Source organism: Leptonotus elevatus, chromosome 17 (genome assembly GCF_054856555.1).
Source record: "Leptonotus elevatus isolate MCC_2025b chromosome 17, RoL_Lele_1.0, whole genome shotgun sequence".
NCBI classification, from domain to species: domain Eukaryota; kingdom Metazoa; phylum Chordata; class Actinopteri; order Syngnathiformes; family Syngnathidae; genus Leptonotus; species Leptonotus elevatus.
In genome coordinates, this window is record NC_141255.1 from 12,737,747 (window position 1) to 12,753,641 (window position 15,895).

General features: G+C 45.0%; 2 protein-coding genes across 2 annotated transcripts; both read left to right on the forward strand.

Annotated features, from left to right (window-relative positions):
- Nucleotides 1-60: 60 nt before the first annotated feature.
- On the forward strand, nucleotides 61-3,950 carry hdac8 (histone deacetylase 8). The gene is made up of 11 exons (XM_086060253.1): nucleotides 61-406; nucleotides 486-538; nucleotides 612-742; nucleotides 825-966; nucleotides 1,038-1,150; nucleotides 1,216-1,293; nucleotides 1,550-1,658; nucleotides 1,800-1,972; nucleotides 2,276-2,370; nucleotides 2,686-2,791; nucleotides 3,600-3,950. The coding sequence occupies exons 1-11, from the start codon at nucleotides 302-304 to the stop codon at nucleotides 3,620-3,622; spliced, it is 1,128 nt and encodes a 375-aa protein (XP_085916379.1). The 5' UTR covers nucleotides 61-301; the 3' UTR covers nucleotides 3,623-3,950.
- Nucleotides 3,951-4,615: 665 nt separating this feature from the next.
- On the forward strand, nucleotides 4,616-15,319 carry LOC147160007 (uncharacterized). The gene is made up of 15 exons (XM_086060168.1): nucleotides 4,616-4,768; nucleotides 5,954-6,069; nucleotides 7,161-7,424; nucleotides 7,501-7,665; nucleotides 7,793-7,854; nucleotides 8,613-8,715; nucleotides 9,266-9,351; nucleotides 9,433-9,533; nucleotides 9,686-9,756; nucleotides 9,820-9,927; nucleotides 10,202-10,272; nucleotides 10,371-10,488; nucleotides 11,011-11,175; nucleotides 12,376-12,471; nucleotides 12,545-15,319. Exons 3-15 carry the CDS (start codon nucleotides 7,239-7,241, stop codon nucleotides 13,934-13,936), a joined length of 2,724 nt encoding a protein of 907 aa, XP_085916294.1. The 5' UTR covers nucleotides 4,616-4,768; nucleotides 5,954-6,069; nucleotides 7,161-7,238; the 3' UTR covers nucleotides 13,937-15,319.
- The last annotated feature ends 576 nt before the right edge of the window (nucleotides 15,320-15,895 follow it).

Below are 15,895 nucleotides of genomic sequence, written 5' to 3' on the forward strand. Positions count from 1 at the left end.
CTGCCCAATCTAGTCCCATAAAAAAAAAAACGTTCCACGGGTGGTGTAGTTTTGTCAGTCTATCACTCTCTGGCAGTCTATCCATTGTTTTCCCAATGAACAAGTTCTGTGCTACTAATAATAAAACACTAGTCTGTGTTGAGATGTTTTTGTCACGAGAAAACGTCAAACAACTTCAGCGTGTTCGAAGTTGTCGGAGGAACGTTTACAGTGTAACACCAGATCGCTCGCTCTCCACTGTGTTTTTGTTTTGGTATTTGTCATTCTCCACCGTCTTTTTTCCATCTATTATCCACACAGCATGAGTTGTGAAGGAGACGGCGATGGCGCTAAACGGAAGGTCGCATATGTTTTTAGCCAGGAATACATTGAAACTTGCGATTCTTTATCCAAAGTGCCGAACCGGGTGAGTTTAAATCATTGCCTTCCTTTCATTGTGTAGTGTTTGGTGCTGCAGGTTGTTAACAGTTTTGTCTATTGTGTAGGCGAGTATGGTCCATTCACTGATAGAAGCCTATGAACTCCTCCAACATATGAGGTTTGCGACATGAAGACAATTAGCAAACTGTCATCTGACAACATTGACGACATGCATTCTGCCCTCCCTCCAGCATTGTGAAGCCTCAGGTGGCCACCATGGAGGAAATGGCCCAATTCCACTCAGACGTCTACCTGGATCATCTTCACAAAATCAGCCAGGACGGAGACAACGATAACCCGCAGTCAACTGACTACGGGCTGGGTGAGAGCCCACACTAGATTGTCCGTGAAGTATATCCAGTCGATGCGATATTTCCCATCACGATCAATTTAACCTCCTCCAGGTTATGACTGTCCGATCGTGGAGGGCATATTTGACTATGCAGCAGCAGTAGCGGGTGCGACGCTCACAGCCGCCAAGTGCCTGCTGGACCATAAGTACCACGTGGCTATCAACTGGGCCGGGGGGTGGCACCATGCCAAGAAGTAAGCATGCTTTAATTACGAGACTCGATGTGATCACTCGCTGCTCAGTCGCTTCCCTCCTCATCCTCCAGGGACCAAGCGTCGGGTTTCTGCTATGTCAACGATGCCGTCTTGGGAATCCTCAAGTTGAGAGAAAAATTTGACCGAGTTCTTTATGTGGATGTGGACCTGCATCACGGAGACGGTATGCGCAATTTGCCATAGTTTGATTAATTTGTTCTACTTCTTGTTCTCCTTGTCTCCCCGCAGGTGTGGAGGAAGCCTTCAGCTTCACATCAAAAGTTATGACGGTGTCCCTGCATAAGTTCTCTCCTGGCTTTTTCCCAGGTAACTTACTGCTGGCTTTTGTCAATGACATACATTCAGCTTGTAGGTGACATTTCAGGATGAACCTAAAATATGCTGTATTTATTACAGGCAAAAGTATTAAAAAGCAAGTTGTGCAAAAATCACATCATAAGTTTGAAGTCAAATTAAGTTTACCTGTGACAGTTGCAGTTAGCGTCATCCTAAAATTTCCCACCGGAGCTCAAAATCACATGAATGGTTTATACACATATACCTCATGTGCGTATATGTGTAGGTACGGGCGATGTCACCGATGTTGGCTTGTGCAGAGGCCGCTGGTTCTCGATCAATGTCCCGCTGGAGGACGGCATCCAAGACGACAGATATTACCAAATCTTCACCAGGCAAGTCCCTGCCACGCCAAAGAAGTCAAAGATAAAAATATTGCTTTGCTTGGCTGCCATGACATTTCATTTAGTCAGGCCTTGTTTTATAGAAAACAAAAGTGTTTAAGCGCTCGCTATCTCACACTCTCTCTGCTGCAGCATCATGCCGAACGTGCGCGCTCACTTCAACCCGGACGCCGTGGTGATGCAGCTGGGCGCCGACACCATGGCGGGCGACCCCATGTGCTCGTTTAACATGACGCCGCCGGGGGTGGCCAAGTGTCTGCAGCACGTGTTGCAGTGGCGCCTGCCGACGCTGCTTCTGGGAGGAGGTGCCTGTCGCGTTACTCCTCACGGGCGCACTTTATTATATAGCTTGAAAACTTTACATGTTATTAAAGGGATCCCTGACTCATTTAGCCATTTTCAGCAATCAGTTAATATTTGGCCTGTAATTTGATTGGTCGTTACCCGAGTCCTAAGCACACGTGATATCATTTTTAGTCGACAGCAAGTTGAAAATATATTTTTAACGGGATTAATTGTACATGAAAAATGAATTCTTCTTACTGCTGAAACTGGCTAAATGACTCAAGTATCCCTTGAACAGTAATGTTATTTTCTGTTTCCACCAGGGGGTTACAACCTGGCCAACACGGCCCGCTGCTGGACCCACCTGACAGCAGTGCTTCTGGGAAAGACCCTCACCTCAGAAATACCGGACCACGAGGTAATATCGGATGCCCTTTGTCATTCTTTCTCATCAAGACCCTTCAGGTGTCGTTTTCTTTTTATGTTCCTGTCAAATGAATTTCTTTGCTCTGTACTTATTGATATGCGCAATGACAATATTTCATTCCATTCCACAAATGTAACCTAAAGATACAGAATAGGTCAAAGCAAATGAAATAAGATGGAACAACAAGCAATGAGTAGGACAGCAAACTATAGTCTTTGAACTGTTTCAATTTTCCACTTTCTAACTTGTCTCCCTCACCTCCCGTCTATTTGTGTCCCAAATCAATGCTTATGGTGTTTTTGCTAGTTTTTTACAGAGTACGGCCCCGACTATTTGCTAGAGATCAGTCCCAGCTACCGACCCGACCGCAATGACGCCAAACACCTGGACCAGGTCGTAGCCACCATCAAACGTATGTAAAAGCAAATGGACAAAACTGATTGTAGTTAAGTGCAGCTCATACACGATATTGTTACACAAATGTTGGATTTTGCATGAGTTGATTGGCCAAGCCAGAGTGTGCGACGTGCGCATGTTGCGCTGCTAATTTTGGATCTGGCTTTGGTAACTATAATGATGTTTTTTTTTATAGCTTAATTATAATATTATTATTATTGAAAATTAGTATAAATTTTTTGGGGATGTTCGATACCACTTTTTCAGACAGATATCCGTACGAGCACGCAACAGCATCAAGTAGTACTGATACCACTACTACGTTCGATACATAGAATCCTGATTGTAAAACCGCCACAAGAGGGCGCCAGATATTGATATCGTTTGGTATATGTGAAATATTGTATTTTACTAATCACACTGTCTACTGCCTTGGAATTCCTCATACTCTGATCATTTAGACTTTACCTTCTCTTAGGTTTAACCTCCTCCGAGTTTTCACATAATCTGCTTTCAGGGATACCACTCAGGTTGTACAAACAGAATTTTGAAATGGTACTTTTCCACTGAATACTTGTGTTTGATTGTATTTTCATCTCTGTACTCATTTTCTCATGCTTTGAGTTTAGATAGATAAATGGAGAAACATAAGAGAAAATTGCTAATCATTTTATGTAATATTAAGGAAAAATACTATATACCTGGATGTAATGTAACATTTTGTCTGTATCACACAGCACTAATGCTGCATATTATTTTTACGACAATTTTGTTTGACGAATAAAGACAATATATTTGAACCATTTTTGACTTTTTCTTTTCAGGGAATCTGAAACATGTTGTTTAGGAGCCGTCCACACGCACTGATAAAAACAACATGGATGGCATGCATTCAGCCGGCAACCTTGCGGGATGCAGACGGATTTTAGGAAACATTTGGTGGGTGGCCACCAGAGAAAGAACTTAAGAGGTTTTGTGCTTGTTGTACAGTGCTCACATGTTTGGATGTGTTTATCGGTGCAGTAGTTGTTAATAAGGATTTCAAGACAACCTGGAGGTTTATTCCAATGGAAAAAGTAAAACTTTGAAACATTTGCACCACTACTTGTAAATAATCCTTGTGTTCACTTGGCGTTTGTGTTTTTTGCAACATTTAAAGCTGACTTTGAACATGTCATGTGTCTCTTCTACTTTTGTACTTTAGCTAGTCATGAAGGCACAATTGGAGGTGTTGCGTTTTTGTGATCTCCAAGCAACATAGCACTTTCAGAGTTGAGAATATTAGATTCTGGACCTTCTATTTCTGCCAATAGTATTATTAATCATTCGATACACCTACAATAATTACCACAGCAGTTTTACACATTTCAAGAAAACACTGGAGATTATTAGCACAACATCGCAAGTAATAAGCTTGATAATAGATAAATATCATCTACAAAAACAAACCACTATTTTTAACCCTATTGCTAACTAATATATATATATATATATATATATAGTATTGTTCCCAAATAATATGGAGTGCAAGAACAATACAGTGCTACAACACAAAAACTCTTAACATAAAATGTTCATGGTACGAAATCTAATAGTCAACACAACTCCAACCTCCTTTGACCGTGAGTTGCTCTTGGGCGCCCCGTAGTGGTCGCGGTGTAATTAGCAATTGCAACTCAAGTTAGCTTCGACATATATGCTGCGCTCTAACAGCCAAAACAGCAAACCCATTTGTGAATTTATTTCACCTTTAATAATAGCACTTCTCACCTACGTTTGTTTGTAAAGTGGGTGTGTGTTTGTGTTGAAAGGCGTGATGCAGTTTCCGGTGAAGGGCGGGGTACGCGCAAGTCTTATCTTTGCTGCACAGCACAAACGCGAGCGCGCACGTCAAGTGCTGTTTTGGAAACACGCGTGCGCGCTGCAGCTGAGTGAGCTGAGTGTCATCGGCGGTTGCAAGGGAATGCGTTCGTTTCTTCGCTGTGGACGCGCGGTGAGTTGTTTTTTAGTAGTGTTGTGGTTGTGATGACTTGCGGTAGGTTAGCAAGCAGGCGGACAGGTGCAACACTCCATTGACTTTTGTGTCGTTTTCTTGACACAACCTGCGGAGTTGTAGTCCCTCAATACTGTAGTGCTTCCGTCAAGGTGCGTCACCTCCGCAAAACATCGGCCATATGTAGATATTTTCCAAACGCTCTTGGTTTTGGTTTGAATGGGTCTTGGTTAGACTAATAGTTGTTCTCCGAGGCTCTGTGGTCAATGTATGGCGCAAAAGAGACATCTGTCCTTGTTGCTGTGGGAACCCCTCAGAGAAGGGACGGCCCAGCTGTTCCTCCACTGAGAATGTAAAATCTGTGGGTTGTTTAATGCTGCAGTTGAATTCATTGTGCTGCTCCTTCTGGGCTAATTTTCTGGAAATAAAAATATATGCCTGCACTGTCTACATATGGTGCTCCCAGCTATCAATGCTAATCATGAGCATGTCAATGGTGTTTTACATTGTTGTTAGCATTAAGCTAAACTGAATTTTGATAAGGCAAAGTTTTTAAAGGCATTAAACATCCTCATTTTTGTCAATTTTTGTCAAAGTGCTGCTTGAGTTTATTGCCACAAAATAGCTGTTGTGTCTCAAGTTTTCACTCGCAAGTCAAAGCAAATAACTGCTATTCGTATGTCAAGGTGTCAGTATGTGGTGAAGGTTTTCTGGTCTAAAATTTTCAAATCTGCAGGTGTGATGTCACACCCAACTCAACAATCTCGCCACCCCCAAACCCCCCTCCCGTTCCTCATCAAAGTCTGTAACACCTGAAGGTGTTAACGAGGTTGCACGTTTTTTTTTTAGAGCGTGCACATGCTTCTCACTTTCACATCTGACACCTCACTGGCGGGGAAAGTGCTGGAGAAACTTCCACATGATTTGTCACTTTGTGTGAGTCAGCCCTCATTTGTGTGTGTGACAGGTCAGATGAATTTGTTGTGTCAATATTTGCCCACGTTCTGTCCACAAAGCTCTGCGAGCGCCAGTACTGGAAAGCAGATTTGATGTATCACGTTGACGTTCCGGCGCGGTGTTAAGTTCCCGGCGTGAATGCCAGTGAACGTTGTGTTCCGACGGACTAGAACAATCCTGTTAAACGAGCTCTCTCCTCATTAACCCCCCTTCACTCTCTTCAAACAGACTCCACTTGCCCAACTCCGCTCACTCATCGCGTGCACGTCGGGCCCGTCAAGAGAACCGGCAGCAGGATCTCCTGGAGGGTCCAATCTTGTGATCCGGCCCGTCTCTCCATTGAGGTCAGTGCTGACTCTGTGGGAACGTGAAGCAAAGGTGATCATAATGAGGTCAGCAGAGAGGCACCGAGCACTCATGTTATTGTATGTTTGGAAATTTGCATTGGATGATGTCATCGGGGCTCGAAATTGGCTCCAGGCGGCGCCCCATCAAAACCCATCAAGACACTTGCGGCGACTGTCATGTTGTCATCAAGCAAACAAAGACTCGTTGTTGGTGGGTCCATTCGTTACCTCGGCAATTGTGAGCATTTTGAGCGGTTGCCATGGTAGCGCGTGGCATCTGTAGAACAGATACTTAATAACATATTGAAGCCCACCCGATGTTTTTAAGCTTGGCATCACCATTCAAAAACAGGACATTATTGCAAAGTGACAATGCAAAAAAATGCACATTAATTATGATTCATTTCGTGGTTTGGGCCATGTTGTGTTGGAAAATTGTTCCCCAGAGTAAAAGCCAATTTTTCATTTTTCTTCAATACAAAGATAATCAGATAATAGGGTATTTAATGCTGAGAAGCTGAATAAATAAAAATTCTCCCGTCCTTGTTATTCTGCCTTTCTGTGACATGCACACACTCGCGGCCAACAACGATGCGCTCTATAGCAGTCACACCAGCCCAAAGCCCAGCGGAATTCAGCTGAATTATTTTTTTTACTAAACGAATAATTATTACAAATAATTATCAATTAATTGGATAATCGATTAGTTGTTGATTAATCATTACACCTGCACTTGAGATGTAAATCGCTTGAGTCATTGGAAAACATTTTGTTTCGACGGCAACAATTGTGCATCCTAGCATTAGCTTCGTTAGTGTGTGGCTGATGTGAGGAAGAGGAGGAGGGCGAGGAAGAAAAAAAGACCTTTGCATGGGGCGCTTAGAAAAACCGGACTGACAGGTTTCACACACTCCAGTACACGAAAATCAGCTTTAGCATAAGCTTGCAATTTGCAAATGACAAATCCAACATGCCGACTGTATTTTTCCATGTTTGTTCATGTGTGATGTTTGTTTCGAGGAAGTGGCTGCTCAACAGCAGAATTTTTTTTCATTTGCTCGTGTGTGCAATTAACACGTGTTTTCTAGATGCAGAAAAACGTCCGCAGGGCCCTCCGTCCGCCATGACCTCGCCACCGCCGCCGCTCCCATCCATCGGCCACCGGGATGTACGTGATGGATGGCGTGTCGCCAGCCAATGAGAACAAGATGGTGGACAGAATGCCACCACCACCACCGCCGCCCCCTCCACCCCCACTTCCGCCTCCTCCCTCGCTAGGAGAACCCACAGGAGGCCTTAGGCTCAACAAGAGGGTGAGAAGTTTCTTCTGGAAGACAATCCCGGAGGAGCAGGTACGGAAAAAAGCGCACCTTGCCCGGCCGCTTCCCGCGGGAATCGTGATTGTGATGTTTGCGTGTGCGCCGGCAGGTGCGGGGGCGCGCCAACTTGTGGACACGGGGCCCGGCGCAGCAGCGCTACCAGATGGATGCCAACACGGTGGAAGAACTCTTTGGGCAGAAGCAGGGGCGAGATGGTGACACGATGGCAAGGGGAGGGAGGGGTCGCTCCACGCTGCGGGACGCAAAGGACCAGGTGGGTGACGATGATGACGGTGACGCTGCGAGAACAGCAATGAGGATAATTCCGTTTAAGTTGACGATGACGAGGATGAAAACGATGACACGGGCAACAATTACGGTGATGACCTGTCGCCCCACAGGTCTCCATCTTGGACACCAAGCGAGGGATGAACATGGGCATCTTCCTCAAACAGTTCAAGAGGTAAAAGATGGCAACGAGGCGCCCTCATGCCCCCAAGGTGTTGTGGGTAAAACAACACGGCGCCATGCCGGTTGTGTGTCCGTGAGGGCCCGCCAGTAAAAAAAGGAAAAGACAAAAAATGTGTGTAGCGTCAAAAAATTTAAATTCAATTGAATACAATTTTAATCTCAATAATGTATTTTTTGTATTACTTTTTTTACTATGATTAATTTTATTTACAAATATTAATATTAACCAAATACTTTTTTATTCATTTCATTTAAATGCAACCTTTTTTTTTTTTTTGCCTACAACAAAGTAATTGCCAATTATTTAATAAACTATTTTTTTTTTTTAATTAAACATATAGGTATCTTTTTCTGCTATGCATAATTGTGTTCCTATTTTTCATTTTAGAAGATACAATAAATTGATAGCTAAGTGTTTAATGATATATATAAAAAAAACTAATCTGTTTTAATGTTCCAATCAGAATGCCGTGTTTATGAGAAAACAAAAAGCTGCTAAATTACAGAAACAAATGCAACAGGATGCAATGCCGATATCTGACATCCAGAACAATAAGTCAAACGAGAAAATGTCATAAATGTCCGTTAACCCCTAAATAAGACGAGTGTCGTGCTTGTCGGTGACATGACGTTTGTGTTTGTGTGCTGTTCACCGTGTTTACGCAACACAGCGGCACATGGATGCCGTTTGCGCTACGCTAGGGGCGTCCTCTTCAAATTTGGCATTTAGCAGCTGCCCTCCTTGTTCAGGTCCAATCAGGCCATCTTCGACGACATTCGCCATGGCAACAGTGAGCCTTATGGGGCGGAGCCTCTTCGAGAGCTGATGAAGTTGCTCCCTGACGCGGACGAGGTATTGCACACATTTCTGCTAACCGAGCCTGGGTTTGGGAATCTTTGACTCATCCACGACTCCACGTCACATTTTTATATTGCTGATTGACTAAAAAGCCTGAATCACTATACAGGGATTTTTATTTATACACCAAATGAAAAACATTTTTTGGAATACTACTCGGCGCCAATAATGACGTCATTGTGGTGAACATTTTGTTACAAATAAATACATCATAATAACAAGATTTAAAGACCTTGTAAAGTTAACTCAGATTTGCTTTGAAATACATGCTGAAAACATGCTGGGCTGGTATGGCCACTTTAGAGTGCCTCGTTGTTGGCCATGAGTGTGCGCATGTCACAGAGAGGAAGGCAGAATAGCAAGGACGGAAGAATTCTTATAAGTCCAACCTGAAAGCCAGCATGTGGACCAGGCATTGGCCTGGCGTGGCTGCTGTAGAGCGCTTCGTTGTTGGCCATAAGTGTGCGCATGTCACAGAGAGAAAGGCCGACTAGCAAGGACAGGAGTGTATAGCAAGTGATTCCCATTTTTTGTTTGGAGCAAGGTGAAGAAGATAAAGGCGTACAGCGGTGACGCGTCAAAGCTGCCGTTGGCCGACTCCTTCGTGTTCCAGCTAATTCAGCTCCCCAGGTCAGCCGCTAACCTTTCACCTTTTGTCCGGTGCGCCGCTGTCGGATCGCTCATCAGCCCGCTTGTCTGATTGGTCCGCAGTTACGCCACGCGCATCGAGTGCATGCTGGCCAAGGAGGAGATTCCCGGCATGTGCGAGGCCATGCACGCACATATTGGCGTCCTTGGCTCTGCAACCAAAGGTGACGCCAAACTGACGGAATCGGCTCCTCGTCCTCCTCGCGCCCGCTTCCTGGCAGCAGCACATTGTCGCGTGTTTCAGAGCGGTTCTATTTTGAGATCGGCGCTAATGAAGTCAGAAGGTGTTGATGATCTCCTGGATTCTCTCTTGCAGAGGTTCTGGGCTGCCAGGAGCTGCACGCCGTCCTCCACTTGGTGCTGCAAGCCGGGAACATCCTCAACGCGGTGAGCCACTTAGCGGCCCTTAGCATGTTAGCGGCGTGATGTTAAGACGCACGTGTTTTGCAGGGCGGCCACGGCGGTAACGCGGCGGGCTTCAAACTCTCGTCCCTTTTGTCTCTGGCCGACACCAAAGCCAACAAACCGGGAATGAACCTGCTGCACTTTGTAGCTCTGGTGGGTCACCACAAACAAAGACAAGCAAAGTCCTCCTTTGTCCTTGTCTTTCTCCTGATTCTTCTCTTCTTGTCCTCATCAAATGTTCCCTTAAAAATAAATTACTTTGTTAAATATGATTTTGTGCAGTTTCTATGCTGTGAGTTCACATCAGTTCATTATCCAATACTCCTCATCTCCCTCGTCCTTGTCCTTCTCGCCATCTTTCTCTTTGTCCTCGTCTTTCCTTACCAAATGTGACAGTTGGCCGTCCTAATCAAATTCATCTTCCCAGGAAGCCCAGAAAACAGATGAGAAGTTTTTGGATTTCCCGCTGAAGTTGAGTCACGTTCAGGCTGCTTCCAGGTCCGACCGAGTCTTCTCTTCTCAGTCTTCTGGTGGATGCAGAACTTAAGAACTTGACAGAAATGTTGTGTGTGGGACTTTTTTGTGTGTGTGTGCAGAATCTCCTTGGAGACACTCGATGCCGAACTGCAGCGGCTGATGTGCCGCACACGCACTCTCGAGGAGAGCGTTCGGACAGACCGTGAGCTCCTGTGGCAGCTGGACGGCTTCCTGCAGGTACGACAGGACTCCCGAGACACCACACAGAAAATAATTTCCACAAATAACTTCATATGTAGACTGTAAATGAACTCATTCAAACCCAAAAATGTTTAAATACGTTTTTAATACTTTGCCCTTCACTCCCAAAAAACATATTTATACCTTTTTTATGCAAGAGCATACAGAAGGCTTTGATGTAGCTTCTGACATGAAGAGGTGGCTTAAAGCAATGGTCAGCAGGTGGCAGCATAGTATGTTGCATCAAGTTCTTTTTGGCAGTGTTTTCACCAGGAATGTGAATATCAATGAAACTTAGCTATATTCTAATGCTAATTGCTGCAAAATGGAAACATACAAATATACTTTTTTTTCCTGATGAAAGAAGAGACTCTAATCTTTCGTTTGGTAAGTTCCATGTTTTTATAGCAATACAACACAATATTCTGTGGGCCTTGCAAAATCGGTCAAAATCCGGTAAATGGTAACTTTTGTGGGGATCGGACTTGCTGGACGGAGATTTCCTTATGACTTGCTTAGGACACAACATCGAGGCTGTGCTCGTTGCGCGGTGGGCGGCAGCTGCTGAGCAAGGAGGCCGGCGAGCTGATGGACTTCTTCTGCGAGGACGACAACACCTTCCAACTGGACGAGTGCTTCGCCGTCCTGCACGGCTTCTGCTGCAAGTTCAGCCACGCTGTCAAGGTAGGCTGCCGGCTCCACTTTCACGTCCGGGGAATGGGATGACACACTTGTAGTATTTTAATCATAAAATAATAATTCATTCTCTTTTTTTTTTTTTTTTTTAGAGAAAGTCCATTTTGATTCATTTGTAAATACTTTCAGAAGGCTTTTAAATTTACTGGCCAAACTGTTTTTCTGCTATTTTTGCCATTATTTACAATAAATGAATGCATGCATGTAAAATATTTTATTTATTCACAATTTCACAATACTGAGCAGCGGTGTTCTTCCGAGGGCCACATATGGAAAAATTGATGGATGTAAGGGCCATTTTTTTTAATTTTATTTTTTATTTAAATTTAACAAGCAAACCAAAATCTGTCAATCAAGCAATTGCATATTGTTTATATAGTTGTGTGTGTGTGTTTTTTTTTTATCTACTACCTGAAACCCTTTCTAAGGCAAATATAGTTTAAGATTTTACAAGATTTTGGGGTGGTCAAGATTCTGTAATCCAACAGAAAATATCTGCCCCTGCACTGAACAGCAGCCAAATTTGTCTTTTTAAATTAGTCACATGGGAATCGTTCATATATTTTCAAAATTTGGACCTTGACACAGACCACAAAAGTGGAGGAAGCCATTGTTGCTTATAAAAAAATAACTTTATCTACCACAGTGTTACTAAGAGAGACGTTACTTGTTTAATTGTAAATAGTTCATTTGCATATTTAGAAAAGCTCTACAGTATATAAAACTAATTTATTAGTAGTAGATGTCATTTTTAGTTTATGCCGTGGGCCGCTCAAATTTGGATGGCGGGCCACAAATGGCCCCCAAATTGCTGCATGTATGGAACGTTACTAATATTTATGTATCTTATTTGCAATAATTCAATTAAAATAATAGGGTTTTTTTTGAATGGTAGTAGTAATCAGATAATTCATTCACATTTTTATATTTATACCTTAATTATTAGCCAATTGTTAAATAATTATGTAAATGTGAAATGTGCATGTCAGGTTGTTTATTTGACAAATATTTTTAAAATGTATTTACAAAAAAATCTTATGAAATCTATATTATTTCATGAGCTAAAAATGTAAACCTGCGTTTCAATGAACCAATTTTAGCGGGGGGGAAAAACGACAAAAAATATGACAGGATTTTTGATCACGTAAATGCTTTGAATAACATTCAGGCGGTTGTGGTTGATTGAAGGAGAACAAAGAGCGGGAAGCCAAGGAGAGGGCCCGTCGCCGTCGCCTACAAACGCTGGAGGAGCGCAAGAGGCATTCGTGGGCCGGCGGCGAGGAGGTAAAACCGCACCAAAACTCAAAGGAAGCAGGAGATGAGCAGCAAATCAGATGACCGTGTTGTGCTGTGGCAGGTGGGCGGCGCCGTGGGCTGGTACCGCAGCAGTGAAACGGACCTTTTGGCGGCCGTGTTCCACCAGGACGAAGCCAGCGTGCTCCTGGAGCTCCTCTCCCCCAAGTCGAGCGGCTGGCGTGCTTCTCGCCGACGTACGGGACGCTCCCGCCACTCGCCGCCACGAAGCCCGGCTTCTCCCTCTGGGCACATGCCGGCAACGCAATACGCCGCAATTAACGTGGACGCCGCCCCTGACTTGGACGACGGCGGCCGTGATAACGGCCGCAAAGCGCTTTCCGAAGATCACCCCGTGCATGACGACATCTTGACCGCCGTGAATGACAATAGCAACATAGCGGTGCTCCTGGAGAATTGCTCGCTGGAGGTCAAAGGCCCCGGTCGTCTCTGTGACGTCACCACCGCGTGCGTGGAAGAACCGCGGGCTTCGGACGAGGCGATGGCAGCGCAGACGGCAGTTGTGTGGTGTGTGACAGCCGTGTGCGAGGCGAACCGTCCAATAGAAAAGGAGGAAGTGTCCTGTGCCGCTCCGACCCGGTCCGAGCCCGTCAGCCGGCAACCGCCACCTTCCTCTATACTTTGCGTCTCCCCCGCAGATCATCCTCAGTCGGACCGGCGTAAGAAGTCGGCCTCATCCGAAGCCGTCGCTGCTGCCACGAGCGGGATGCGATCCGAGCAGGTGCGCACCCTGAACAACTCTGAGAAGCAAAGCATGAGGAGGGTGGTGCCTATCTCCAGGACCGGAAGAGAGAAGCGAGGAGGAGAGAGGCCCTCCGCCACCCCGTCGTCCCAACGCGCCAGCGCCCAGCCACGAGATTCAAAGGAGCGCCGCGTTCCCGCAGCTCGCAAGCGGCCGGAGGAGAAGATGTGTCGCTCCACTCTGCGAACGCTTGGCAGCAGGGGCGGCGGCGCTCCCAGTGCTCCCGTGGCTCCTCCTCCCACCCTGTCGTCGGGTCCGACTTTCACCCGAAGCACCGCCTCTTCGTCTTTTAGACAAACGCATGCCGGCCTTCCACGGGCGAACGTCCTCAAACGTGCTTCGTCCATATCTGCTGAGCACCCTCGCACCTCCTCATCTTCCTCCTTGACCCTGAGTATGAGGACGCCTTCCCGCAACAGCACACCACCGAGTGTCAGGACATCGCCAGGCTTCAGCACGCCGCCGAACATCAAGCCCCCATCGAGAGTCAGGAACTCCGCAAACATCACAAAACCTCCGAGCATCGGGTCACTTTCGAATGTCAGGACATCGGCAACCATCGGGACGCCCCCTGGCTCGGCGGCCCCCGGCTCCCTGGCCCCCCATAAAAGGCAAGGATGCAATGGCAGCTTCTCGGACAAGTCCAACCAATTGCAGAACTCGCTCAAGGTCTGCAGGCCCAGTTGGAGATAACACGAGGATAACATTTCCACAGACTAAACAAAAATGCCTTGTTTGGTGACTTCATCAAGGATGGCACACAATGTACATTTTGTTTCCGTCATGGAGAATCATGTAGCGTTGAGTAGATGTCTCTCATCTTGGCATATTAAGGCTGACTAAAATGTCTCGGGGGAGCAATGAGATCAATCGTTATTATTTGTATTAATAACCAGGAACTAGAATGTGCGACTACTGAGCTATAGTACAACCCATAGAATTCAATCTATTTATGTATATTTTCATGTATTAAAATGTCTCATAGAAATACAACTTCTTGCAACTTTTCCCAAAAAGTAAAAAAAAAAAAACACTCAAAAGATTAGAAATGAATCACTAGTTCTAATTCATTACATTTATTAATCGCAAAATTGGAAGAAAACCAGTTGAGATGTTTATTTTCATGCCCTTTGACATCGTTGTGGTTTTCAGTTACGCAAAAACTCTCGTCTGTTTACAAGTACCACATTCTCGACCCCTGTCCCGTCCTTTCCCGTAATTACAGACGTGATTGTGACTGGGTTTTGAAAGAGGGTGAGTGAAAACAGCACCATAGATTTAACCCTGGAAAAGTCCATCGCTGTTGATCCTTTGCATGTGCATTTGAGTCAACTTGTCCCATAGTCATGATCCAGAACTTCTGCGGTCCTGTAAGGAGAGCGGGGTTTAGTTCTGTGAGCTGGTATTGTCCCCGGTCCTGACCTTATGGGTGGACCCTGGTGAGGTGGCCCTGCAGGTTCGACTGTTTTCAAGCGGCAGTAAGGAACTTGGGCTCCCTCTACAGGCGTGAAGTGTAACTTTCCATGCCACAGTGGCCAACGTCAGGTGTCCAGGTTGGCTCCACCGCCATCCGGCGGGGATGCTGTTCACCATATTACAAGCCAGTTTGCGATGATGTGTTGCCGCTTTAGTGCTGACATCCTTTTTGCGTTCAGGACTGGTGAGGACAACCCTTGCTTCTCGGTGGTCAGGTTCTCTAACAACAGGAATGGCAGTGCGTGCGCAGAAATGATGGCTGTGGACGTGTCACCCCTTTCTCATTTCCGATATGGAATCATCTCATTAATACATTTCATGTCAGTTCGCTTTGGACTTTCCCGCATCATGCAGTCAAGATGTAAGAAAGTATTGCGTAGACGGTCTAAAAAATATTCCTTACTTTTAATGTATGCCGTGCGATTTGACACTCGTAGCTTCCGATTGACACCTCACAGGTGTTTGGCTATAATTACAAAAAGTTCTACGTGAAATTGTGGAGCGCGATGCCGACAGGGATCTAATTACTGTCGTGAGATCAAGTCCACTCCAAGCACATGATCGATCATACCTACAAATAAAATAAAATCTGTTGCTGGATCTGTCTTCTTGTTGGTATTTTCTAGTTGTGTAAACAACATTCATCTCCCTGAGAGAACACTTGTGTTTGGACCACATCTTATCGCTAGATCTTTCGCATTCTTACATACGTTGGCATAACAGCAGAGGAATCAGGAAATCCAAAGCCCAAAATAGTTTCTCAGCTAAAACACAAAAGAAGAACTTCCCACTTCATTCTTGCCTCGTTTTCCTCACCCAATGCTGCTGCTTACAGTGAGTCCATAATGGCGGCCCTGACGATGGGGCATTTGGCTATTCAGACAACAATTAGGACTGTTGCTGACTGATTGGAAGATCATTGTTCTGTCTGATGATAACAGCGTGTAGCCACAACCTAGAAACCAAAACTGTCTTTGTGCAACTCTCTTAAAAAAAATTTAAAAACACGCCACAACCTAGAAACCAAAACTGTCTTTGTGCAACTCTCTTAAAAAAAAAAAAAAAAACACGCCACAACCTAGAAACCAAAACTGTCTTTGTGCAACTCTCTTAAAAAAAAAAAAAACAGCCGTCAGACTTCAGTGCCTTTTGACAAGAACACATCAATTGTAACAG